At 46.4% G+C, this 26,372-nt stretch overlaps 2 protein-coding genes across 2 annotated transcripts in view; both read left to right on the forward strand.

Moving 5' to 3' along the window:
• Positions 1-26,372, forward strand: part of LOC137535449 (zinc finger protein 208-like) — a 292,522-nt gene that overhangs the window by 212,090 nt on the left and 54,060 nt on the right. The window lies entirely within an intron of this gene.
• LOC137535875 (uncharacterized) lies at positions 5-26,333 on the forward strand. The gene is made up of 7 exons (XM_068257753.1): positions 5-265; positions 2,624-2,743; positions 2,868-3,002; positions 3,088-3,211; positions 4,951-5,048; positions 5,163-5,397; positions 26,314-26,333. The coding sequence occupies exons 2-7, from the start codon at positions 2,648-2,650 to the stop codon at positions 26,331-26,333; spliced, it is 708 nt and encodes a 235-aa protein (XP_068113854.1). The 5' UTR covers positions 5-265; positions 2,624-2,647.

Here is a 26,372-nt window from a genome sequence, read left to right on the forward strand (position 1 = left end):
CCGGAGGAGGAGAAGGATGGAGGACAGAGGAGGTCGGGTCGGGGCCAGACACAGCCAGCCAGTGAGGAGATGCGGAGATAGCGTGGTGCACCTATCCTCATTTGAAATGGCAGAGACTCCCCAAAGAGTCCAGTCCTGCCTCGTGTCTGCAGCGTGCTCCTAGAGTGCCAAGTGTCCCCCTCAGCTCCGTTCCTAGCATCCTGGCTCTCGAAGCGCCGATGGGACAGGGACACTGGCCGTGCAGACACCACAGACACTCTAATTGGTAAGCCGACACCTCTTCTCTCCATTTTTCTTCTGTGCATTGAACAGGCAAGCCCTGCTAGCACAGCCTACTCTGTCTCCTGTGACCCTTTCATTGCTGGTATTAGCTGAATGAATCAGCTTGTTGCAGCACTGGTACATCGCATTTAAAGGAAACATCAAGGCTTTTTATAAAAAACAAACAGATCTTATCTGGGGCTTTCTCCTGCCCCTTGCAGCCTATGTGTCCCTCTACTCCCAGACGTTATTCTGGGGTCCCCTCCGTAGCATTTGGTGACCTGGTGTGGCCGGGAGCATTATGCGCAGGCGGCATGGCTGTGTGCAGTTGCAGAACTGGCCAACCTCACCAGGTCCCCGGCTGCTATGGAGGGGACCCCAGGATAACTCCTGGGAGCAGGGCTGAGGTGAGGGACACATAGGCTGCCAAGAGCAGGAAGAAACCCCAGATAAGATCTGTCACGCTGGTGCTGTGTGGCCTGTGAGAGCAATTCTCATTGCATTAGTGGGGAAATCTGCTGCCAATCTTATAGCATTTGTGGGGAAATCTGCTGCCAATCTTATTGCATTTGTGGGGAAATTCGCTGCCAATCTTATTGCATTTGTGGGGAAATCTGCTGCCAATCTTATTGCATTTGTAGGGAAATCTGCTGCCAATCTTATAGCATTTGTAGGGAAATCTGCTGCCAATCTTATAGCATTTGTGGGGAAATCTGCTGCCAATCTTATAGCATTTGTGGGGAAATCTGCTGCCAATCTTATAGCATTTGTGGGGAAATCTGCTGCCAATCTTATAGCATTTGTGGGGAAATCTGCTGCCAATCTTATAGCATTTTTGGGGAAATCTGCTGCCAATCTTATTGCATTTGTGGGGAAATCTGTTGCCAATCCCATTGCATTTGTAGAGAAATATGCTGCCAATCGGATTCCATTTGTGGGGAAATCTGTTGCCAATCTATTTGCATTTTGTGGGGAAATCTTCTGCGAATCTGATTGCATTTTGTGGTTGGTCGGCCCTCCACCATGTGGTCTGGAAAAAAAACTGCCCTCCATGCCCGCAAAGTTGGACAGCAAACTGCTAAGGTCTTGTATATTTGGCCCAACCCATGACCACGCCCACATGCTGTTGTGATCGTCCTCTTTTTTGGAAATCAAAATATGGTCACCCTAACATATTTGGCTGCTGGGCATTGTACAGGATGTATTGCAGTGGGGAGATCAGTGCAGACATGGGCAAGTATGAGGATAGTAATAGTATGAATGAGCATAGAGATTGTATGCAGCAATAACTGTATATAGGAGAGATGGGGAAGAGAGCATTAGTGTTAGATGGAATGTGAGCAGTCACACAGGGCTTTTCTCCTGTCTGACTCACAGTGCTTGGGAGCTGCAGCCTTAGAAGGCACAGTCAGTAGCACCCCCTCCCCTCCTGGGCAATAAGCTGCATAATAAATGTATCACTAAACAGATGCTGCCTCCAGCCAGGATGTGCTCCCCGCTCTGCACCCAGCTCTCTTACATACGATGACTAGACCTCCCGCTTTAGCAGGGACTTGTACCGGATTTGGGGTCCCCTGTCCCAGGCTGCATGGGGTCCCGGGAAACATCCCACTTTAGGCTGCAGGATGTCCTGGGCACAGGACTCTGGCCTCCGTCCAATGGGCTGTGTTGTGGAAAGTAGGTGTGGCCACCTGGCATCAACCTCGCTGCCCCCCCCCCCCCAGCGTGCTTCCCCATCAGCACTGCCCTCCCTCCAATCAGCGCGACCAACTCCGCCCAGCCTAACCGCACAGATCTCTGGGACGGGGAGGTGGGATTTTTGAATACCCAATCCATACAGGAGAGCCCTTACCAATCTGAACTGCATCCGTTCGCTGGTAAGAGTGGCATATAAGCTTCACAGCTGCCCCCTTCCCCATGTGTGTGCCCCTCTCTCCCCCAGTCCTGTCCCGCAATGTGTACCCCTCTCCCCACCACAGTGTGTGTGTCCTTCCCTACCCCAGAAATGTCCCGCAATGTGTATGTGTCTTCCTCTTCTCTCCAGTGTGTGTCCCCCTCCAGCATTGTCCTCAGTGTGTGTTCTCCTGCTGTCCTTCTCGCACCCCCATTATGAACCCTCTCGTGTGTGTGATTTTCACCTTCCTCCCCTCCCAGTCAGTGTAACCCTCCACCCCAGCTAGTTTCACCCTCCTCCCTACCTACTTTCACCCTGTTCCCCTTCCAGTCAGTGTCCCCTCCATGGCCCCACCACCCACAAGTGACAGCTATGGCGAGTTCTGGGAGGAGGGGGATCCTGTATCGGTAGTTTCACCACTGACAGCCGTTTAACCTAGATTATCCTCCCCTTATTATCGATCTAAAGGGAGCAGCATCCTGTACAGATCACATGACCACATCACTGAGGATGGACGAGGACCAGAGTCACATGACCGAGAGGATATTCAACCTCACCCTGGAGATCATCTGTCTGCTGACTGGAGAGGTGAGGAGAATTCTGGGAGGTCACATGATTTCACTTTTATCTCTAATAATAAAACACAGCTAACCAGAGAGGTAAGGAGGATTCTGGGAGATTATGTGACATTAATGTTGGTCTTTCCATACAGAGTTTTCCTCAAGTGAAGTCTGGTGATCATGTGACCTTCACGGTACCCCCACCTCACTTCCTAATATCTGAGGGACACAACAAGCAGAACATTCTGGAAATCACTAGGAAGGTGATAGAGCTGCTGACAGGAGAGGTGAGCAGTGCTGGCAATTATGGGACATTATCCAGTAACAGCAAGGGGTGTGTCTGGATGGTGACCGTTTTATTCTATGTGTCAGGTTCCTATAAGATGTCAGGATGCCACCGTCTATTTCTCCATGGAGGAGTGGCAGTATATAGAAGGACACCAGGACCTCTACAAGGACGCCATGATGGAGAATCAGCCGCCCCTCACATCACCGGGTAAGAGGACATTTTTTTTTATTACTTATAATGGAGAAAGCAGTGCTTGGGGTCCTCCTAGATCCCTCTCATCTGATAAACACAAACAGACAATGACTTCAATTCACTAAGGGCTGATTAGCAGAAAAGAAAAGGTTGGGGAAATACCGCATTCTGTATTGTAGACTTTTTTTTTCCAAGTGCACCAGATTGCCACACATGCGGTAATAGGTAATGTACTGAACAATGTTGCTTCAGTTCAATAATGCTACATACACACATGAAAGATTAATGAAAGATCACAGACCAATTTTACCCCCTTCCATGTAGTATGAGAGCCATACTCTACACAGTCTATTCTATGGAGCTGAACTCCCCATCAGATAAAAATCTTTGCAAGATGCTGAACACAAAGGTGCTGTACACATTTAAAAGATCCGTATTGCAAAAGATCTGTTCCTGTAAAATGCATTCATAGTCTATGATATCTGCGGATCTCATACACACCTTGTTTAACAGACATTCATCTGCATATTTGACAACCATCTGCAGATCTGAAGATCCATCCTGGTGGATCTGATCTTCAGATTAATGTCTGTCAAACAAGGTGTGTATGAGGATCTACAGATATCATAGACTATGAATGCATTTTGCAGGAACGGATGTTTTGCAGATACTGATCTTTTGAATGTCTACAGCATCTTTGTGTGCAGCATCTTGCAAAGATTTTTAACTGATGGGGAGTTCAGCTCAATAAAGTAGACTGTTTAGAGTATGGCTCTCATACTACATGGAATGGGGTAAAATTGGTCTGTGATCTTTCATTAATCTTTCAAGTGTGTACACACCATTACACCTACTCGGAAATGCCGAAGTCTCACAGCTGTGGAGGACGGAGCAGTGCTTTTCAGCGCTGCAAGATTTGGGCGCAGCCGGCGCCTCCATAGACTTCAATAGGAATCACTCCTATTGAAGCGCTCAGTGAGTAACGTCGGCTCCGTCAGAAGACGTAGCCGAGGTTGCTTAGAAAACACAATAATTCGACCTCCAGCAATCGCTGAAAGCCGAATTATTTCATTCCCCCACTATCCATGGCGGCCTGGAGGGGGAATAGTAATTAACACGGCCCAGACTTGTGCAGAAGCAGGATCAGCTATATACCGCTGTATCCTGCGCCCAAGTCTACCGGTGCCGATTTCAAATGTACTTGTGGAGGAGGTCTCTGAAGCTAGCTGAGGTTCTCTCCTACAAGTGTCTGCATAACCCATTCCTGTGTGACAGCTTACTAGAGAGTAAAGGGCTTCCTGCATCCCTTTAGATGTGTAGGCATGCCACTAAAGGGCCCTTTTCTGTGTACCAGTATATAGATCTGCATGTCTAAAGGGATACAGGGAAGCCTCTGTAAAGGTCTCCTGCTGTTGTATCTTGTTTAGTTTTCTGATAACCCACCCGGTAGTGCATCTGATCAAATGAGGTGAGTAGCAGGACCAGGTGGCTCTTTCTATTGGCTTTCTCCCTTGTCTGTCAGTTTTACCACATGCCGATTTCTAGTTATTGACAGGTCCAGCCAGATCTTAAAAAATACCCAACATTTTATTTGATTTGCAGAACGCTCTAATCTTAGTAAATTGACATTTTTTGAGGTATTCACCGCACAAGCCGGTAATTTACCTCACTAGTCTGTAATATTTACTTTTCAATGAGATAACACTTAGTTAATTGAGCCCATAGTATTCAGTCATTGTGTGTGTTTCCTACAGATGGATCCAGTAACAGGAACCCACCAGAGAGATGTACAGGTCCTCTTTATTCCTGGGATTGTCTAAAGGAAGTTCCCACCACCCCCCACCATTATCAGGTAGGTGGAACTGAGTGTCATTAGAGACCCCAAACTATGTGACATTTTTTTTCTTGTTGTCTATGCTGTTATCTGTGTTCAAATTATAAAGTGCTTCTTATTTTGTGTGATTAGGATGGAGAACTGATACATGTAAATGCTGTGGTTAAAGAGGAAGAAGAAGAGACATATGTGAGGAGTGATCAGCAGTCTGTGGAGGAGGGTGACATGATGAGGACAATTAAAGAGGAAGAAGATGAGATGTATGTGAGGAGTGATCAGCAGTCTATGGAGGAGGGAGACATGATGGGGATAAGTAAGGAGGAAGAAGAGACATATGTGAGGAGTGATCAGCAGTCTATGGAGGAGGGTGACATGATGGGGACAATTAAAGAGGAAGAAGATGAGATGTATGTGAGGAGTGATCAGCAGTCTATGGAGGAGGGTGACATGATAAGGATAAAGAAAGAGGAAGAAGAGGAGACGTATATGAAGAATGATCAGCAGTCTATGGGGGAGGGCGACATGATGGGGACAATAAAAAAGGAAGAAGAGGAGACATATGTGAGGAGTGATCAGCAGTCTGTGGGGGAGGGCGACATGATGAGGATAAAGAAAGAGGAAGAAGAAGAGACGTATGTGAGGCGTGATCAGCAGTCTATGGAGGAGAGTGACATGATGGGGACAAGTAAGGAGGAAGAAGAGGAGACATATGTGAGGAGTGATCAGCAGCCTATGGAGGAGGGTGACATTATGGGGACAAGTAAAGAGGAAGAAGAAGAGGCGTATGTGAGGAGTGATCAGCAGTCTATGGAGGAGGGCGACATGATGAGGATAAAGAAAGAGGAAGAAGAAGAGACGTATGTGAGGCGTGATCAGCAGTCTATGGAGGAGGGGGAAGTGATGAGAGCATCTAAGAAGGAAGATATTATTGCAGAGATGAGAATTGGTGAGTAATAAACATTAGATATTGAAAAACCTTATTAAACTGACTAACAAATATGTCCCTGCTGGACACAGTATAGATCAGGGCTGACCAATAGATCTGTCGGTAGATCGTGACCGCCTGATTGGTTGATCGCGGCCTCGTGGCTGCGTCCCATTGAATTATGCCGCTGATAGCGCAGCCAATCGGGGGGAGAGAGGCGTGGCCAATCGGGAAGAGAGAGGCGTGGCTGAGAAGCCAGGGGCGGCTCTGCCATGACACAGTGTCATGGCTGGGTGCGGCGCCTGAAGCAAAACTTCCGCATCCACCCGCGCTGCCCGCCGGAGCCTCCCTCAGCCACCGAATTGCATATCTGCCCTCCAGGCAACCGGGGCTGAGGGAGTGAAGCCAGGACGCCACCGCTGGAGGGAGGTAAGCATGCTTGTCCGATACTAAAGGCACGCTTACCTCTACTGAGGCACATACAGGTCCTTCTCAAAAAATTTACATATTGTGATAAAGTTCATTATTTTCTGTAATGTACTGATAAACGTTAGACTTTCATATATTTTAGATTCATTACACACAACTGAAGTAGTTCAAGCCGTTTATTGTTTTAATATTGATGATTTTGGCATTCAGCTCAGGAAAACCCAAAATTCCAATCTCAGAAAATTAGCATAACATGAAAAGGTTCTCTAAACGAGCTATTAGCCTAATCATCTGAATTAACTAATTAACACCTGCAAAAGATTCCTGAGGCTTTTAAAAACTCCCAGCCTGGTTCATTACTCAAAACCGCAATCATGGGTAAGACTGCCGACCTGACTGCTGTCCAGAAGGCCATCATTGACACCCTCAAGCAAGAGGGTAAGACGCAGAAAGACATTTCTGAACGAATAGGCTGTTCCCAGAGTGCTGTATCAAGGCACCTCAGTGGGAAGTCTGTGTGAAGGAAAAAGTGTGGCAGAAAACGCAGCACAACGAGAAGAAGTGACCGGACCCTGAGGAAGATTGTGGAGAAGGACCGATTCCAGACCTTGGGGGACCTGCGGAAGCAATGGACTGAGTCTGGAGTAGAAACATCCAGAGCCACCGTGTACAGGCGTGTGCAGGAAATGGGCTACAGGTGCCGCATTCCCCAGGTCAAGCCACTTTTGAACCAGAAACAGCGGCAGAAGCGCCTGGCCTGGGCTACAGAGAAGCAGCACTGCATTGTTGCTCAGTGGCCCAAAGTACTTTTTTCAGATGAAAGCAACTTTTGCATGTCATTCGGAAATCAAGGTGCCAGAGTCTGGAGGAAGACTGGGGAGAGGGAAATGCCAAAATGCCTGAAGTCCAGTGTCAAGTACCCACAGTCAGTGATGGTCTGGGGTGCCATGTCAGCTGCTGGTGTTGGTCCACTGTGTTTTATCAAAGGCAGGGTCAATGCAGCTAGCTATCAGGAGATTTTGGAGCACTTCATGCTTCCATCTGCTGAAAAGCTTTATGGAGATGAAGATTTCATTTTTCAGCACAACCTGGCACCTGCTCACAGTGCCAAAACCACTGGTAAATGGTTTACTGACCATGGTATTACTGTGCTCAATTGGCCTGCCAACTCTCCTGACCTGAACCCCATAGAGAATCTGTGGGATATTGTGACGAGAAAGTTGAGAGACGCAAGACCCAACACTCTGGATGAGTATAAGGCCGCTGTCGAAGCATCTTGGGCCTCCATAACACCTGAGCAGTGCCACAGGCTGATTGCCTCCATGCCACGCCGCATCGAAGCAGTCATTTCTGCAAAAGGATTCCCGACCAAGTATTGAGTGCATAACTGAACATAATTATTTGAAGGTTGACTTTTTTTGTTTTAAAAACACTTTTCTTTTATTGGTCGGATGAAATATGCTAATTTTTTTAGATAGGAATTTGGGGTTTTCATGAGCTGTATGCCAAAATCATCAATATTAAAACAATAAAAGGCTTGAACTACTTCAGTTGTGTGTAATGAATCTAAAATCTATGGAAGTCTAATGTTTATCAGTACATTACAGGAAATAATGAACTTTATCACAATATGCTAATTTTTTTTAGAAGGACCTGTATATACCCAGCTATCCTATACTGAGGCACATATACCCAGCTATCCTATACTGAGGCACATATACCCAGCTATCCTATACTGAGGCACATATACCCAGCTATCCTATACTGAGGCACATATACCCAGCTATCCTATACTGAGGCACATATACCCAGCTATCCTATACTGAGGCACATATACCCAGCTATCCTATACTGAAGGCACATGTATACCCAGCTATCCTATACTGAGGCACATATATACCAGCTATCCTATACTGAGGCACATATACCCAGCTATCCTATACTGAGGCACACATACCCAGCTATCCTATACTGAGGCACATATACCCAGCTATCCTATACTGAGGCACATATACCCAGCTATCCTATACTGAGGCACATATACCCAGCTATCCTATACTGAGGCACATATACCCAGCTATCCTATACTGAGGCACATATACCCAGCTATCCTATACTGAGGCACATATACCCAGCTATCCTATACTGAAGGCACATGTATACCCAGCTATCCTATACTGAGGCACATATATACCAGCTATCCTATACTGAGGCACATATACCCAGCTATCCTATACTGAGGCACACATACCCAGCTATCCTATACTGAGGCACATATACCCAGCTATCCTATACTGAGGCACATATACCCAGCTATCCTATACTGAGGCACACATACCCAGCTATTCTATACTGAGGCACATATACCCAGCTATCCTATACTGAGGCACATATACCCAGCTATCTTATACTGAGGCACATATACCCAGCTATCCTATACTGAGGCACATATACCCAGCTATCCTATACCGAAAACACATGTATACCCAGCTATCCTATACTGAGGCACATATATACCCAGCTATCCTATACTGAGGCACATATATACCCAGCTATCCTATACTGAGGCACATATACCCAGCTATCCTATACTGAGGCACATATACCCAGCTATCCTATACTGAGGCACATATACCCAGCTATCCTATACTGAGGCACATATACCCAGCTATCCTATACTGAGGCACACATACCCAACTATCCTATACTGAGGCACATATACCCAGCTATCCTATACTGAGGCACATATACCCAGCTATCCTATACTGAGGCACATATACCCAGCTATCCTATACTGAGGCACATATACCCAACTATCCTATACTGAGGCTCATATATACCCAGCTATCCTATACTGAGGCACATATACCCAACTATCCTATACTGAGGCTCATATATACCCAGCTATCCTATACTGAGGCACATATACCCAGCTATCCTATACTGAGGCACATATACCCAGCTATCCTATACTGAGGCACATATACCCAGCTATCCTATACTGAGGCACACATACCCAGCTATCCTATACTGAGGCACATATACCCAGCTATCCTATACTGAGGCACATATACCCAGCTATCCTATACTGAGGCACATATACCCAGCTATCCTATACTGAGGCACATATACCCAGCTATCCTATACTGAGGCACATATACCCAACTATCCTATACTGAGGCACATATACCCAGCTATCCTATACTGAGGCACATATACCCAGCTATCCTATACTGAGGCACATATACCCAGCTATCCTATACTGAGGCACATATATACCCAGCTATCCTATACTGAGGCACATATACCCAGCTATCCTATACTGAGGCACATATACCCAGCTATCCTATACTGAGGCACATATACCCAGCTATCCTATACTGAGGCACATATACCCAGCTATCCTATACTGAGGCACATATACCCAGCTATCCTATACTGAGGCACATATACCCAGCTATCCTATACTGAGGCACACATACCCAGCTATCCTATACTGAGGCACATATACCCAGCTATCCTATACTGAGGCACATATACCCAGCTATCCTATACTGAGGCACATATACCCAGCTATCCTATTCTGAGGCACATATACCCAGCTATCCTATACTGAGGCACACATACCCAGCTATCCTATACTGAGGCACACATACCCAGCTATCCTATACTGAGGCACACATACCCAGCTATCCTATACTGAGGCACATATACCCAGCTATCCTATACTGAGGCACACATATCCAGCTATCCTATACTGAGGCACATATACCCAGCTATCCTATACTGAGGCACACATACCCAGCTATCCTATACTGAGGCACATATACCCAGCTATCCTATACTAAGGCAGATATACCCAGCTATCCTATACTGAGGCACATATACCCAGCTATCCTATACTGAGGCACATATACCCAGCTATCCTATTCTGAGGCACATATACCCAGCTATCCTATACTGAGGCACACATACCCAGCTATCCTATACTGAGGCACACATACCCAGCTATCCTATACTGAGGCACACATACCCAGCTATCCTATACTGAGGCACATATACCCAGCTATCCTATACTGAGGCACACATATCCAGCTATCCTATACTGAGGCACATATACCCAGCTATCCTATACTGAGGCACACATACCCAGCTATCCTATACTGAGGCACATATACCCAGCTATCCTATACTAAGGCAGATATACCCAGCTATCCTATACTGAGGCACATATACCCAGCTATCCTATTTTGAGGCACATATACCCAGCTATCCTATACTGAGGCACATATACCCAGCTATCCTATACTGAGGCACACATACCCAGCTATCCTATACTGAGGCACACATACCCAGCAATCCTATACTGAGGCACATATACCCAGCTATCCTATACTGAGGCACACATATCCAGCTATCCTATACTGAGGCACACATACCCAGCTATCCTATACTGAGGCACATATACCCAGCTATCCTATACTGAGGCACACATATCCAGCTATCCTATACTGAGGCACACATACCCAGCTATCCTATACTGAGGCACATATACCCAGCTATCCTATACTGAGGCACATATACCCAGCTATCCTATACTGAGGCACATATACCCAGCTATCCTATACTGAGGCACATATACCCAGCTATCCTATACTGAGGCACATATACCCAGCTATCCTATACTGAGGCACATATACCCAGCTATCCTATACTGAGGCACATATACCCAGCTATCCTATACTGAGGCACATATACCCAGCTATCCTATACTGAGGCACATATACCCAGCTATCCTATGCTGAGGCACATATACCCAGCTATCCTATGCTGAGGCACATATACCCAGCTATCCTATACTGAGGCACATATACCCAGCTATCCTATACTGAGGCACATATACCCAGCTATCCTATACTGAGGCACATATACCCAGCTATCCTATACTGAGGCACATATACCCAGCTATCCTATACTGAGGCACATATACCCAGCTATCCTATACTGAGGCACATGTACCCAGCTATCCTATACTGAGGCTTATATACCCAGCTATCCTATACTGAGGCACACATATCCAGCTATCCTATACTGAGGCACATATACCCAGCTATCTTATACTGAGGCACATATACCCAGCTATCCTATACTGAGGCACATATACCCAGCTATCCTATACTGAGGCACATATACCCAGCTATCCTATACTGAGGCACATATACCCAGCTATCCTATACTGAGGCACATATACCCAGCTATCCTATACTGAGGCACATATACCCAGCTATCCTATACTGAGGCACATATACCCAGCTATCCTATACTGAGGCACATATACCCAACTATCCTATACTGAGGCACATATACCCAGCTATCCCATACTGAGGCACACATACCCAGCTATCCTATACTGAGGCACATATACCCAGCTATCCTATACTGAGGCACATATACCCAGCTATCCTATACTTCGGCACATATACCCAGCTATTCTATACTGAGGCACATATACCCAGCTATCCTATACTGAGGCACATATACCCAGCTATCCTATACTGAGGCACATATACCCAGCTATCCTATACTGAGGCACATATACCCAGCTATCCTATACTGAGGCACATATACCCAGCTATCCTATACTGAGGCACATATACCCAGCTATCCTATACTGAGGCACATATACCCAGCTATCCTATGCTGAGGCACATATACCCAGCTATCCTATGCTGAGGCACATATACCCAGCTATCCTATACTGAGGCACATATACCCAGCTATCCTATACTGAGGCACATATACCCAGCTATCCTATACTGAGGCACATATACCCAGCTATCCTATACTGAGGCACATATACCCAGCTATCCTATACTGAGGCACATATACCCAGCTATCCTATACTGAGGCACATGTACCCAGCTATCCTATACTGAGGCTTATATACCCAGCTATCCTATACTGAGGCACACATATCCAGCTATCCTATACTGAGGCACATATACCCAGCTATCTTATACTGAGGCACATATACCCAGCTATCCTATACTGAGGCACATATACCCAGCTATCCTATACTGAGGCACATATACCCAGCTTACCTGTACTGAGGCACATATACCCAGCTATCCTATACTGAGGCACATATACCCAGCTATCCTATACTGAGGCACATATACCCAGCTATCCTATACTGAGGCACATATACCCAGCTATCCTATACTGAGGCACATATACCCAGCTATCCTATACTGAGGCACATATACCCAGCTATCCTATACTGAGGCACATATACCCAACTATCCTATACTGAGGCACATATACCCAGCTATCCCATACTGAGGCACACATACCCAGCTATCCTATACTGAGGCACATATACCCAGCTATCCTATACTGAGGCACATATACCCAGCTATCCTATACTTCGGCACATATACCCAGCTATTCTATACTGAGGCACATATACCCAGCTATCCTGTACTGAGGCACATATACCCAGCTATCCTATACTGAGGCACATATACCCAGCTATCCTATACTGAGGCACACATACCCAGCTATCCTATACTGAGGCACATATACCCAGCTATCCTATACTGAGGCACATATACCCAGCTATCCTATACTGAGGCACATATACCCAGCTATCCTATACTGAGGCACATATACCCAGCTATCCTATACTGAGGCACATATACCCAACTATCCTATACTGAGGCACATATACCCAGCTATCCCATACTGAGGCACACATACCCAGCTATCCTATACTGAGGCACATATACCCAGCTATCCTATACTGAGGCACATATACCCAGCTATCCTATACTGAGGCACATATACCCAGCTATCCCATACTGAGGCACATATACCCAGCTATCCTATACTGAGGCACACATACCCAGCTATCCTATACTGAGGCACACATACCCAGCTATCCTATACTGAGGCACATATACCCAGCTATCCTATACTGAGGCACACATACCCAGCTATCCTATACTGAGGCACATATACCCAGCTATCCTATACTGAGGCACATATACCCAGCTATCCTATACTGAGGCACATATACCCAGCTATCCTATACTGAGGCACATATACCCAGCTATCCTATACTGAGGCACATATACCCAACTATCCTATACTGAGGCACATATACCCAGCTATCCCATACTGAGGCACACATACCCAGCTATCCTATACTGAGGCACATATACCCAGCTATCCTTTACTGAGGCACATATACCCAGCTATCCTATACTGAGGCACACATATCCAGCTATCCTATACTGAGGCACATATACCCAGCTATCCTATACTGAGGCACATATACCCAGCTATCCTATACTGAGGCACATATACCCAGCTATCCTATACTGAGGCACATATACCCAGCTATCCTATACTGAGGCACATATACCCAGCTATCCTATACTGAGGCACATATACCCAGCTATCCTATACTGAGGCACATATACCCAGCTATCCTATACTGAAGGCACATATACCCAGCTATCCTATACTGAAGGCACATATACCCAGCTATCCTATACTGAGGCACACATACCCAGCTATCCTATACTGAGGCACATATACCCAGCTATCCTATACTGAGACACATATACCCAGCTATCCTATTCTGAGGCACATATACCCAGCTATCCTATACTGAGGCACATATACCCAGCTATCCTATACTGAGGCACACATACCCAGCTATCCTATACTGAGGCACATATACCCAGCTATCCTATACTGAGGCACATATACCCAGCTATCCTATACTGAGGCACATATACCCAGCTATCCTATACTGAGGCACATATACCCAGCTATCCTATACTGAGGCACATATACCCAGCTATCCTATACTGAAGGCACATATATACCCAGCTATCCTATACTGAAGGCACATATATACCCAGCTATCCTATACTGAGGCACATATACCCAGCTATCCTATACTGAGGCACACATACCCAGCTATCCTATACTGAGGCACATATACCCAGCTATCCTATACTGAGGCACATATACCCAGCTATCCTATACTGAGGCACATATACCCAGCTATCCTATACTGAGGCACATATACCCAGCTATCCTATACTGAAGGCACATATATACCCAGCTATCCTATACTGAGGCACATATATACCCAGCTATCCTATACTGAAGGCACATATACCCAGCTAAGGTTTATGTGTGCGGGGTGTCCGCATGCATTTAAATGTCAGTAGATCTCCTGGCCTCGGCGAATTTTAAAGTAGCTCGCGAGCCGAAAAAGTGTGGGCACCCCTGGTATAGATCATCTTCCTCTCAGTATGCCTGGTAATATTACCACAGTTTCATGAATCTACCCCTTTGATACAATGTAAAGCAGTCAGTGTACAGCTTGTATAATGGTGTAAATTTGCTGTCTCACCAACATAACTCAACACACAGCCATTAATGTCTAATCCGCTGGCAACAAAAGTGAGGACACCCCTAAGTGACAAATGTCAAAATTCTACTCAATTAGACATTTCAGAGCCCAATCCAATTCACTTTTTCCCTAAGTTTTTTCCTGGGTGATATTTTTACATCTTATCAATAAATGGCCTTTTAAGCCACCCGCAGGCAACAAAAAATCATATTATAAATGTGAAAGTTTGGATGTTTGTTACTCGATCACACAAAACTGGCTGAACGAATTTGAATGAAATTTGGCACACACATAGTACATTACCTGCAATAACATACAGGTTACTTTTTATCCCCATAACCAAAGAGTGGGCGGAGACAAATACAAATTTCACTGGGAAAACTAAACTGCAGCCATTCTTACACTGTTAATGGCAGGCTTCTCAAACTTTGCACAGCTGGTTACTGGGTGACTGGGATTAATATTCAGAAAAGTGGGTGGATCCTACAAAAGCCAATCAAAATTCACCTGTTGATTTTCAAGGTGAATATTTAATTGCTGCCATTCTTGCACTGTTAATGGCACAATCCTTGAACCTGGTCCAGTTGGTCATTGGGTGACTGGGGTTCAAATTCAGAAAAGGGGTGGTGCCACAAAAAGCCAATCAGATTTGTTTCATTTCAGTGCACATTATTGATGCCAAAGACTGCAAATCTCACAAACTTGGTCATTGAGTAATTGTGTGTTAGGGTTAGAAAAAGTGGTCACAGTCAACACCAGCCAAATACATACCCGGGAAACGCCGGTCCATCAGCTAGTTAAAAATAATTTTACTGTACTTTTTCATTTGCAAAGTGTTGAAAAGTTATTTTAAACGGAAGATGAAAAATGATGTCCTAGGAGAGAACTTAGAAGAGGAAGGGAATTGGTTCCGGCCCTTTCCCTCCCTGAGGTCATGTGACTGGTTAGTGTTACAAGGTCTCAGGTGGGAATGGGGAGCAGGTGTGGTACATTTGGTGTTATCGCTCTCACACTCCCTCATACTGGTCACTGGAAGCTCAGCATGGCTCCTCATGGCAGAGAACTCTCTGAGGAATTTAAAAAAGTATTGTGGCTCCACATAAAGAGGGTCTAGGCCAGTGATGGCTAACCTTGGCACACCAGCTGTGACAAAACTACAAATCCCATCATGCCTCTGCCTCCAAGTTATGCTTAGAGCTGTCAGAGTATTGAAATGCTTCATGAGACTTGTAGTTCCACTACAGCTTGAGTGCCAAGGTTAGCCATCACTGGCCTAGGCTATAAGATGATTGCCAACACTCTTACACTGAGCTGCAGCACGGTGGCCAAGACCATACAGAGGTTTAACAGGACAGGTTCCACTCTGAGTAGGCCTTGTCATGGGCAACTTGCGCGTGCATTCAGACACATATAGACACAGAAACACACACAGACCTAGCCGCATAGCCTCTCTGCCTCTCTTTCTGTCCTGCAAAGAGTTTGTATGTTCTCTCTGTGTCTGCGTGGGTTTCCTCCGGGTACTCCGGTTTCCTCCCACATTCCAAAAACATATGGATAAGTTAATTGGCTCCCCCTAAAATTGGCCCTAGACTACAGTACTTACACTACATAATATAGACATATGGCAATGGTAGGGATTAGATTGTGAGCTCCTTTGAGGGACAGTTAGTGACAAGATATATATATATATACACTGTACAGCGCTGCGTAATATTTTGGCGCTATATAAATACTAAATAATAATAATAATAGTAATACCCAGCCTTACTGTAATTGTCCTGGCAGAAGGGGGTGGAGCTACATCTTTCCTGTGTGTGCTCCTCCCCTCCTTACCTACTGCATGTGTGAATAACTACAAAGGTGAAAACTAAAGGTGCATACCCACGCCGTATTTTTACAATCCACCGGTCCGTCAGACCCTCCCGTGGAGCAGTCATTCTGCCGACAGTAGCAGATGTGTACAAGCTGTCGGCAGACTGATAAGACTGTTTTGGACTCATTCACACAGCGTCTTATCAGTCTGCCGACACCTTGTACCCACGTGCTACTGTCTGCAGAACGACTGCTCCGCGTCATGTGTACGCACCATTAAGGACTGGAGTGATAAGAGAGCGCTCTCACTGAGAAAGCTTATCACTACATGTTAATAAGGCACAAAAAAGAGAGGCCGAGAGCCCAATATAGTGTAGTGGTTATTGTAGAGGTTGGATAAATGAAGAGAGTACAATAGATATACTCACAAACCAGGGTTACCACCAGGCAACCACTGTATAGGCAGGTGAGGAGATTGTCCTGTCCCCACTCAGGAATAAGAAGTCGCTCTTTGTAGATCAGAAAAAAGGGGAGATCCCCCTCCACCAAGGGTGGATTATTATGCAATATAGAGAGAACAGAGGCGCCAAAAGGGTAAAATCACAATACTAAAATGTTTAAAAAGTGCTTGGGAGGCAGTGGTGGGCTTACCTCCTATAAGCAGACACTGGAAAACTGTCTGTTTCCTGAAAAAATGATTTTTATTGGTACACTCCAAATAAAGGCTGCAACGCGTTTCGCAGGTGCACACAACAGTTTTGGGTCAAGATACGCGAGGCACCTGTCAAGTGTATGCCTAGTGTGCCTCGCGTATCTTGACCCAAAACTGTTGTGTACTCCTATGTCTATTGCCTGAGGAAGCGGGCCTACGCCTGCGAAATGCGTTGCAGCCTTTATTTGGGGTGTACCAATAAAAATCATTTCTTCTTGAAACAGACAGTTTTCCAGTGTCTGCTTATAGGAGGTAAGCCCACCACTGCCTCCCAAGCACTTTTTAAACATTTTAGTATTGTGATTTTACCCTTTTGGCGCCTTTGTTCTTTCTATATTGCATGTTAATAAGGCAAGCTTCTTTAGTGAATTAACACTTAAAATACAGATTGATGTGTGGAGATGTTTCCACTTGCCTTATTATCACCAGAATGATCTTAAAGAGAACCCGAGGTGGGGTTCTTCCATCGCAATCCATATACAGAGGCTGGGTCTGTCTATAGAGCCAGCCTCTGTTGTTAGTTAGTTCCTTCCAAAGCCCCCCGCGCGCTGTCAGACCCCATAAAACACTACTGTCAGTCTCGGCTGCTCCCCGCCTCCTGAATCGCTCCGGTCCCCGCCCACGTCCCTACCCTCCAATCAGCAGCGAGGGAAGGGACGTGGGCGGGGACCGGAGCGATTCCGGAGGCGGGGGAGCTGCGAGACTGACAGTAGTGAGCTAAACACAGACGGCTGCGACATGCTGCGTGTCGCCAGCGCGGCTGTGTTTTATGGGGTCTGACAGCGTGCAGGGGGGGCTTTGGAGGAAACTAACTAGCAACAGAGGCTGGGCTCTATAGACAGACCCAGCCTCTGTATATCGATAGCGATGGGAGAACCAAACCTCAGGTTCTCTTTAAGGAATTGTAGCCATTGAGGTTGATTCACTAGCTATAGCGCTGTTAGCTATTAGGGGAAGCCGGGGTTAGGAAGGTTTAGAAGTTATTTAAAACTTAATCTTTACCTCAACGTAAAAGAAGCAGGGAGATTGGCCATTAGAGGATGGGCAACAGCGACATTCAAGGAGAACTGGGGAGGAGATTGTGTCTCAGAAGTTCAGCAGAATAGGTGCCCTATCTATTCCTGACTCTCTACTCTTTTAGTGCAATTCAAGTTACTAATTACATGCTATAAAATACAATGGGGTTGATTCATGAACTATAGTGCTGCCAAACAGCGAGACTAAACTACTGTTACTAACGCTAATAGAGCAGCGCGACTTATTTCCTCTGTGCACGCTACGTAGCGGCCGCATTAGTGAAGGATCGCAGGGGACATCATTATCACGCTGCAAATCAAGGCAGTGGCCGTTGCTAAGTAACGCACGCTACGCTGCCACTAGCACATGTAGCGTGCACAAAGGAAATATTAAGCTAACTTTTAAACCTCCCTAACCCCAGCTTCCCCTAATCAGGCAGTCCTTGTTGTATATGTGGACGAGGTCAGCCAGATTCTCTGCTCTGCATGGCCTGACCTATATTCATCATGGATATTATGTTAGTGACTTGTATAATTAGCTGCTGCAGCAGGACTTGTAATTCCATTAGGAATAGCGGCCGTGTTGTTTGGCCTCGCTCTCCCTGACCTCCCCACACTGTAATCTTGGATTGCAGGTTACTATTACAGTAAGGCACTTTCTCCAACTAGAGCAGATATAGCCCCGCCCCCTTGTCATAGCCTCTGAAGAAGCGCTTGTGTGTGAAACTGCCGTCAGGCTCCCAGCAACCAGCACCCACCATTATCCACCCCGGCACCGGTATGTGTTTAGTCTCTTCTTATGGACTGTGAAGTGATGATGTAATGTTAGGTACACATTATACAATTTTCTGGCAGATTTACCTGCCAGATCGATTATTTTTAATATGTCCGATCTGAATTTCAATAAATTTTTCAATTTTCTAGCGATGGAATGACGGCAGTGGTAGGCGGGGCTGTACAGAGCATACAGCTCCGCCTACCGCTCCCGTCATTCCATCGCTAGCCAGTGATTGGTAATGCTGCTGTATGTGCCCGGCCGCTTGCTCGAGTGGATCCCCCCCCCCGCCCCCGCTCATTAACATTCATACATATTCACTGCTTCTGGGCAATCCGCGCACAGCGGGGCCAGAAGCAAAGTATTACAGACTGCGGACCGGGCAGTGCAGAAACCCCCCCAGCATTTGAAAAAAAAGCGGGGAAAAATCGAAATTGCAATTTCTGAGAGAAAAATTGCAAGTTCGATTTTTCCCTAAAATCGTGCAGCCCTATAGTATAACACACAGCCTACTCGTCTGCACATTGCCAAATAAAGGAAGTTGTACAGCAGCAGGGCCGGATTTGTACTTTTTGCCACCCAAGGCCAACTATCACAAGCCCCGCCCCATGACCAACTCCCACCCCCCACCTTCCCGCAATTTACGCTCACATTTCCCGCAGCAAACATGCAGTCCTAAAGCAAACCTGAAACAAAATAAAAGATATTTACCTTAGGAGATCCTCCTGGTGCCAACTGTTCCAGCGCTGGGACACTCTTCACATACTCAGACCCACCACTGCTGCCAAATTACCAATGATGTGGCTTATTGCATAATAATCCTAATCATAACAATCTCAACATTTGGACAGCGCTTTACTCCTTTTGGACTTGCTCAAGAGCTGCAGCCACTGGGAGGCGCCCAAGAGGCCACCTGGAAGTGTTAGGGAGTCTTGCATAGATAACCAGCAGATTCCATCAGAGTAAATGAATTTGCTGGTAAAAATCCTAGAAGCATAGAAGTCACTGATTCCCGGACTATTTTATCAATACTTATTTGCATTTGCCACTTTCCTTAAAAAAGACTGATGATTTTCAATTTATTGTGATAGCAAAATTGACCAGAACCACAATCAGCAATTAAAAATCAGCTGAGCTGTGGATTCTAACCTATGTCTGGTACACACCATGCAATTTACCGTGGGGTCGAATAGATAATTTCCAACAAGTCCGATCAGGTTTCCGAATGATTTTTCCGATCACTTCTGCATATAATTGATTGGAAAACTGATTGGACCTGTCGGAAATTATTGATTCGCCTCATCGATCTGACAGAAAATTGTAGTGTGTAGGCCTGAACGATAAATCGTTTGGGGATCGAAATCGCTATCACGGAAACGGTGATTCCGTGATCGTCAGAGTGGCGATTTCACCCCCCTCTGCATGCAGTGTAGCAGTCCCCCTAGCGGCGGCTCAGTGGGAGTTATTCGCGGCGGCTCACTCTCTCCAGTGTTCTCCCTAGCGTGGTTTAGGTCGGCAGCCCGCCCGGATAAGTCAGGTGACCGCCAGGTAGAGAAACTAGGCTGTGCCTGGAGTCCATCCGATTTCAAATGCAGCTTCCACAGCATGGCGATTTGTCTCTCTCCTGTCTCCTCCCCACCCTCTCAGCTCGCAGTACAGTAGCCAGTTGGTTAGGAGAGGCTTTGAGGAATGTTGTTATGCCGAGGCCCTGCCCCCCGTATCGGGAAGAAGAGCAGCGCATTCTGGAGCTGGCAGGGGATCTGCATGCTGCTTATCATTGTGCTTCCGAGGTATTGCCCTCGCCTGCTCCCTCCTATCCAGATATCAGTAAAATGAGAGCCGTGCAGGGTCTGGACTGTATATACAGTAAATCACTTGTGGAGGATTCAGCCGACATTTCCTCCCACTCTGTCACAGCTGCACTGACTATCTCATTCACAATGCCAGCATCGCTCAAGATAATTCGCTAGCTGGCCAGTTCATTTTTCTTTTAAAAGGTAAACTTTACTTATAGGATGTGTTTTCTTACTCTTCAACATGAAGTAGTAGCTCTCCCTGCGTCCCTCTCATCCCCATCTCAGACACAGTGCACATCCTACACTGCTGCTACTGGGCTGCGTCCCTCTCATCCCCATCTCAGACACAGTGCACATCCTACACTGCTGCTACTGGGCTGCGTCCCTCTCATCCCCATCTCACACACAGTGCACATCCTACACTGCTGCTACTGGGCTGCGTCCCTCTCATCCCCATCTCAGACACAGTGCACATCCTACACTGTTGCTACTGGGCTGCGTCCCTCTCATCCCCATCTCAGACACAGTGCACATCCTACACTGCTGCTACTGGGCTGCGTCCCTCTCATCCCCATCTCACACACAGTGCACATCCTACACTGTTGCTACTGGGCTGCGTCCCTCTCATCCCCATCTCAGACACAGTGCACATCCTACACTGCTGCTACTGGGCTGCGTCCCTCTCATCCCCATCTCACACACAGTGCACATCCTACACTGTTGCTACTGGGCTGCGTCCCTCTCATCCCCATCTCACACACAGTGCACATCCTACACTGCTGCTACTGGGCTGCGTCCCTCTCATCCCCATCTCACACACAGTGCACATCCTACACTGTTGCTACTGGGCTGCGTCCCTCTCATCCCCATCTCACACACAGTGCACATCCTACACTGCTGCTACTGGGCTGCGTCCCTCTCATCCCCATCTCAGACACAGTGCACATCCTACACTGCTGCTACTGGGCTGCGTCCCTCTCATCCCCATCTCACACACAGTGCACATCCTACACTGTTGCTACTGGGCTGCGTCCCTCTCATCCCCATCTCACACACAGTGCACATCCTACACTGCTGCTACTGGGCTGCGTCCCTCTCATCCCCATCTCAGACAGTGCACATCCTACACTGCTGCTACTGGGCTGCGTCCCTCTCATCCTCATCTCAGACACAGTGCACATCCTACACTGCTGCTACTGGGCTGCGTCCCTCTCATCCCCATCTCAGACACAGTGCACATCCTACACTGCTGCTACTGGGCTGCGTCCCTCTCATCCCCATCTCACACACAGTGCACATCCTACACTGCTGCTACTGGGCTGCGTCCCTCGCATCCCCATCTCACACACAGTGCACATCCTACACTGCTGCTACTGGGCTGCGTCCCTCTCATCCCCATCTCAGACACAGTGCACATCCTACACTGCTGCTACTGGGCTGCGTCCCTCTCATCCTCATCTCAGACACAGTGCACATCCTACACTGCTGCTACTGGGCTGCATCCCTCTCATCCTCATCTCAGACACAGTGCACATCCTACACTGCTGCTACTGGGCTGCGTCCCTCTCATCCCCATCTCACACACAGTGCACATCCTACGCTGCTGCTACTGGGCTGCAAAAAAAGGAATTAATTGTGCATAACAATGTTTTATGAATGTTTTGGTACTAAATGGAGGGTATTTATTTGCGGTGCTAGTATGATGTAAAAGATTAGGGCTTATTCGCACGATGTGCTATGGTGTTAGTTAGGACAAACTGCACATATGCGATCCATATGGTAACATGATAGTCCATAGACTTTTATGTTACCATTCACAGTACGGCTTTGGGTTCCCACGTGTTGCGATGTAACGTGTTTATTGCAAGAAGCGCACACTCCCCCGACAGGTTCTATTGTGTTGCAGCTGCCCACATCTCTGCTTTAACGCATAGCAACACATTGAGAACGCATGCACGAAATTGAGTTTGTGCATGCGTTCTATAGTGTGACTGAGCCCAGTCCGGCTTTAATAATATGTACCTGAAACAGAATAAGATTAAAAGAAAAAAACAAAAAAAAAACTTTTACAGTGGAAACTACTGCAGCATGAGAATGCCTGGAACATATCCGACGAGCTCTCAGACATGGTATTGCAGTGACATTGGTATTGTTTGTATTGCCTCCACCTCCTTTGCACAGCGTGTCAGCGTGATAATGCCTGACTGTGCTGTGGTGTTACTGACTGTGGTGACCTATTCTGCATAGCTGTTGTCTGCTGCAGTGGGGCACTGTGTACATTTGTGGCAATCTATTCTGCTTGCCTGTTGTCTGCTGCAGTGGGGCACTGTGCATTTGTGGCAATCTATTCTGCTTGGCTGTTGTCTGCTGCAGTGGGGCACTGTGCATTTGTGGCAATCTATTGTGCATGGCTGTTGTCTGCTGCAGTGGGGCACTGTGTACATTTGTGGCAATCTATTCTGCATGGCTGTTGTCTGATATAGTTGGGAGCTGTGAATTTGTGGCAATCTATTCTGCATGGCTGTTGTCTGATATAGTTGGGAGCTTTGCATTTGTGGCAATCTATTCTGCATGGCTGTTGTCTGCTGCAGTGGGGCACTGTGTGAATTTATGGCAATCTATTGTGCATGGCTGTTGTCTGCTGCAGTGGGGCACTGTGCATTTGTAGCAATCTATTCTGCATGGCTGTTGTCTGATATAGTTGGGAGCTGTGAATTTGTGGCAATCTATTCTGCATGGCTGTTGTCTGATATAGTTGGGAGCTTTGCATTTGTGGCAATCTATTCTGCATGGCTGTTGTCTGCTGCAGTGGGGTACTGTGCATTTGTGGCAATCTATTCTGCATAGCTGTTGTCTGCTGCAGTGGGGCACTGTGTAAATTTGTGGAAATCTATTCTGCATGGCTGTTGTCTGCTGCAGTGGGGCACTTTGCATTTGTGGCAATCTATTCTGCATTGCTGTTGTCTGATATAGTGGGGAGCTGTGAATTTGTGGCAATCTATTCTGCATGGCTGTTGTCTGCTGCAGTGGGGCACTGTGTGAATTTGTGGCAATCTATTCTGCATGGCTGTTGTTTGCTGCAGTGGGGCACTTTGCATTTGTGGCAATCTATTCTGCATTGCTGTTGTCTGATATAGTGGGGAGCTGTGAATTTGTGGCAATCTATTCTGCTTGCCTGTTGTCTGCTGCAGTGGGGCACTGTGCATTTGTGGCAATCTATTCTGCATGGCTGTTGTCTGCTGCAGTGGGGCACTGTGCATTTGTGGCAATCTATTCTGCATGGCTGTTGTCTGATATAGTTGGGAGCTGTGAATTTGTGGCAATCTATTCTGCATGGCTGTTGTCTGATATAGTGGGGAGCTGTGCATTTGTGGCAATCTATTCTGCATGGCTGTTGTCTGATATAGTGGGGAGCTGTGAATTTGTGGCAATCTATTCTGCATGGCTGTTGTCTGATATAGTGGGGAGCTGTGAATTTGTGGCAATCTATTCTGCATGGCTGTTGTCTGATATTTTGAAATGAAGAAAAAATGGAGGCACAGTTGAAAAAATAGAAATACCTTTTAATCCACGGTGTGCTGACACGCGGGGTACAGTGGGGGTGAGGGGATGCCTGACAGCTGTTTCGCTAAAAAAGCTTCCTCAGAGGCAAAGATTGGGAACCTGTTGTCTGATATAGTGGGGAGCTGTGCATTCGTGGCATTCTATTCTGCATGGCTGTTGTCTGATATAGTGGGGAGCTGTGCATTACAAACATGACAGAAAATGACATCATACTATTAATTTGATTTGATGTCCTTTTCTGTCAGCGTATGCTTGCAAATGTTATGGTGTACATTGTGAAATTAGCGATAAAGCTTGATTTGAAGAAAATCGTGAATCGAATCGAAATCGCAATTTCTGACAGAAATCATGCAATTCAATCTTTTCCTAAAATCGTTCAGGCCTAGTATGGTGTGTATCAAGCATGGTGCACCCATTGATTAATATTAACAGTTAACCATTAAGAGTGTGATTTTGGCATTCAGATTTTGATTGTGACTGTAATGCCTGGCTTTTGGTATGTGTGTGGCTATCCTTAGCCACAATATGGACACATTGGAACAGTTTACAAAAGGTACACAACAAAATGCAGCTTTTAGCTCTGTTCATCTTGTTTTTTTTTTTTGTTTTGTTTTTTTACCAGCAACAGTGAATCATGAAAAATAAATCTCAAACTCATATGACCACTTAATGATATGCTATTTTCCAGCAATTGGTGCAAGATTGCTCTGTGGTGTGATAGTAACCCTGTATATGGCTAGGTGAATACACAAATCAACATTTGAGATATATGGCACATTGAAGCGCTGTGGTTTTGGACAAAGCACAACAAACTTTTGGAGAAAAGATCATTAGAGAGAGGAGGTGCCAACTGGTCCTTATTAGTCTTTTGTAAGATATGTCCCCGGGGGAATAGGAGGAAAGGCCTGGGGAGGTGTTTGCATGACAGTGTTAAATGGCATGGACTATAGAGGGAGAAGACAGTGTTAAGAGAGAAGATAAGAGTTTGAAGCAAGCTCAAGCTCAAGCTGGCATACATTAGACGGCAAGCAAAGGAACAAGTGACACAGCTCTGCAAGATTGCAATCAAGGAATGCGTGCAGCGGATTAGAAAGAGCTAGTGATCCCTACACCACTAAGGGATTACTAGCAGAACTAATACAATACAATTTGCCTAGATAAACTGCACCCGGAGGTACCTCAGTAAACTGACCATGTTGGACAGAGGATTGGTGCTTGTTTGAGATTGGATGGCAGGATGAATCATCATTTAGACATCAGACACAAAGGCATCTCGTAGTGCAGATAGATGCTATGATGTCACTCCCTCTGTGCCCTGGGGATTCTCTGAAGTCCTAGAACGTAATATGTAAGTCCCACCTCTCTTCACTGTTAGCTGACTGAGAAAGAGGCGGAGTTGGACTCGGCAAGCGGAGGGGGTGACAGGCTTCTTAACTGTGAGTTGACTGTCCCTAATTACTGCACCTTTCTAATCCTTACTTTTCGACCTGGTTGTCCATAAACCCTCCCCCCCCCTTCCCCGTAGCCGTGTGCTGCAAAATCTTAAGCAGGGCGGTTGCAGATCAGGTCTGGCTGCTAAGTACATAGCTGTGTGCAGCACTGGTGAAGGAGAATAGTGTGGTCCGGGGCTTCCCGACGACTGGCAGCCTGTCAATGTTTAGGCAGGTTATCTGGCATTACAAGCTCACTGCCGGCAATGCACCCTGGCTATTCTGGCACCCTAGGCCAAGGCCTATTTGGCCTTTGCCTAAATCTGGCCCTGTACAGCAGTGCAGACCGTCCTCTTTCCTTTCATCTCTAATGATAATTGTTCCTCCCCTCAGAATTCTCTAACAGGAAGTGATGATGTTTCTCTATTTGCAGCACGGAGTCCCGGCATCAG

This window comes from Hyperolius riggenbachi, chromosome 10 (genome assembly GCF_040937935.1).
Source record: "Hyperolius riggenbachi isolate aHypRig1 chromosome 10, aHypRig1.pri, whole genome shotgun sequence".
Classification (NCBI taxonomy): domain Eukaryota; kingdom Metazoa; phylum Chordata; class Amphibia; order Anura; family Hyperoliidae; genus Hyperolius; species Hyperolius riggenbachi.

Excerpts from the sequence above, each read along its gene's own strand:
- LOC137535875 (XM_068257753.1), top strand. The coding sequence starts at position 2,648 with ATGACCACATCACTGAGGATGGACGAGGACCAGAGTCACATGACCGAG. Across the intron at positions 2,744-2,867 it reads TCTGTCTGCTGACTGGAGAG|AGTTTTCCTCAAGTGAAGTC; the intron begins GTGAGGAGAATT and ends CTTTCCATACAG. Across the intron at positions 3,003-3,087 it reads TAGAGCTGCTGACAGGAGAG|GTTCCTATAAGATGTCAGGA; the intron begins GTGAGCAGTGCT and ends TCTATGTGTCAG.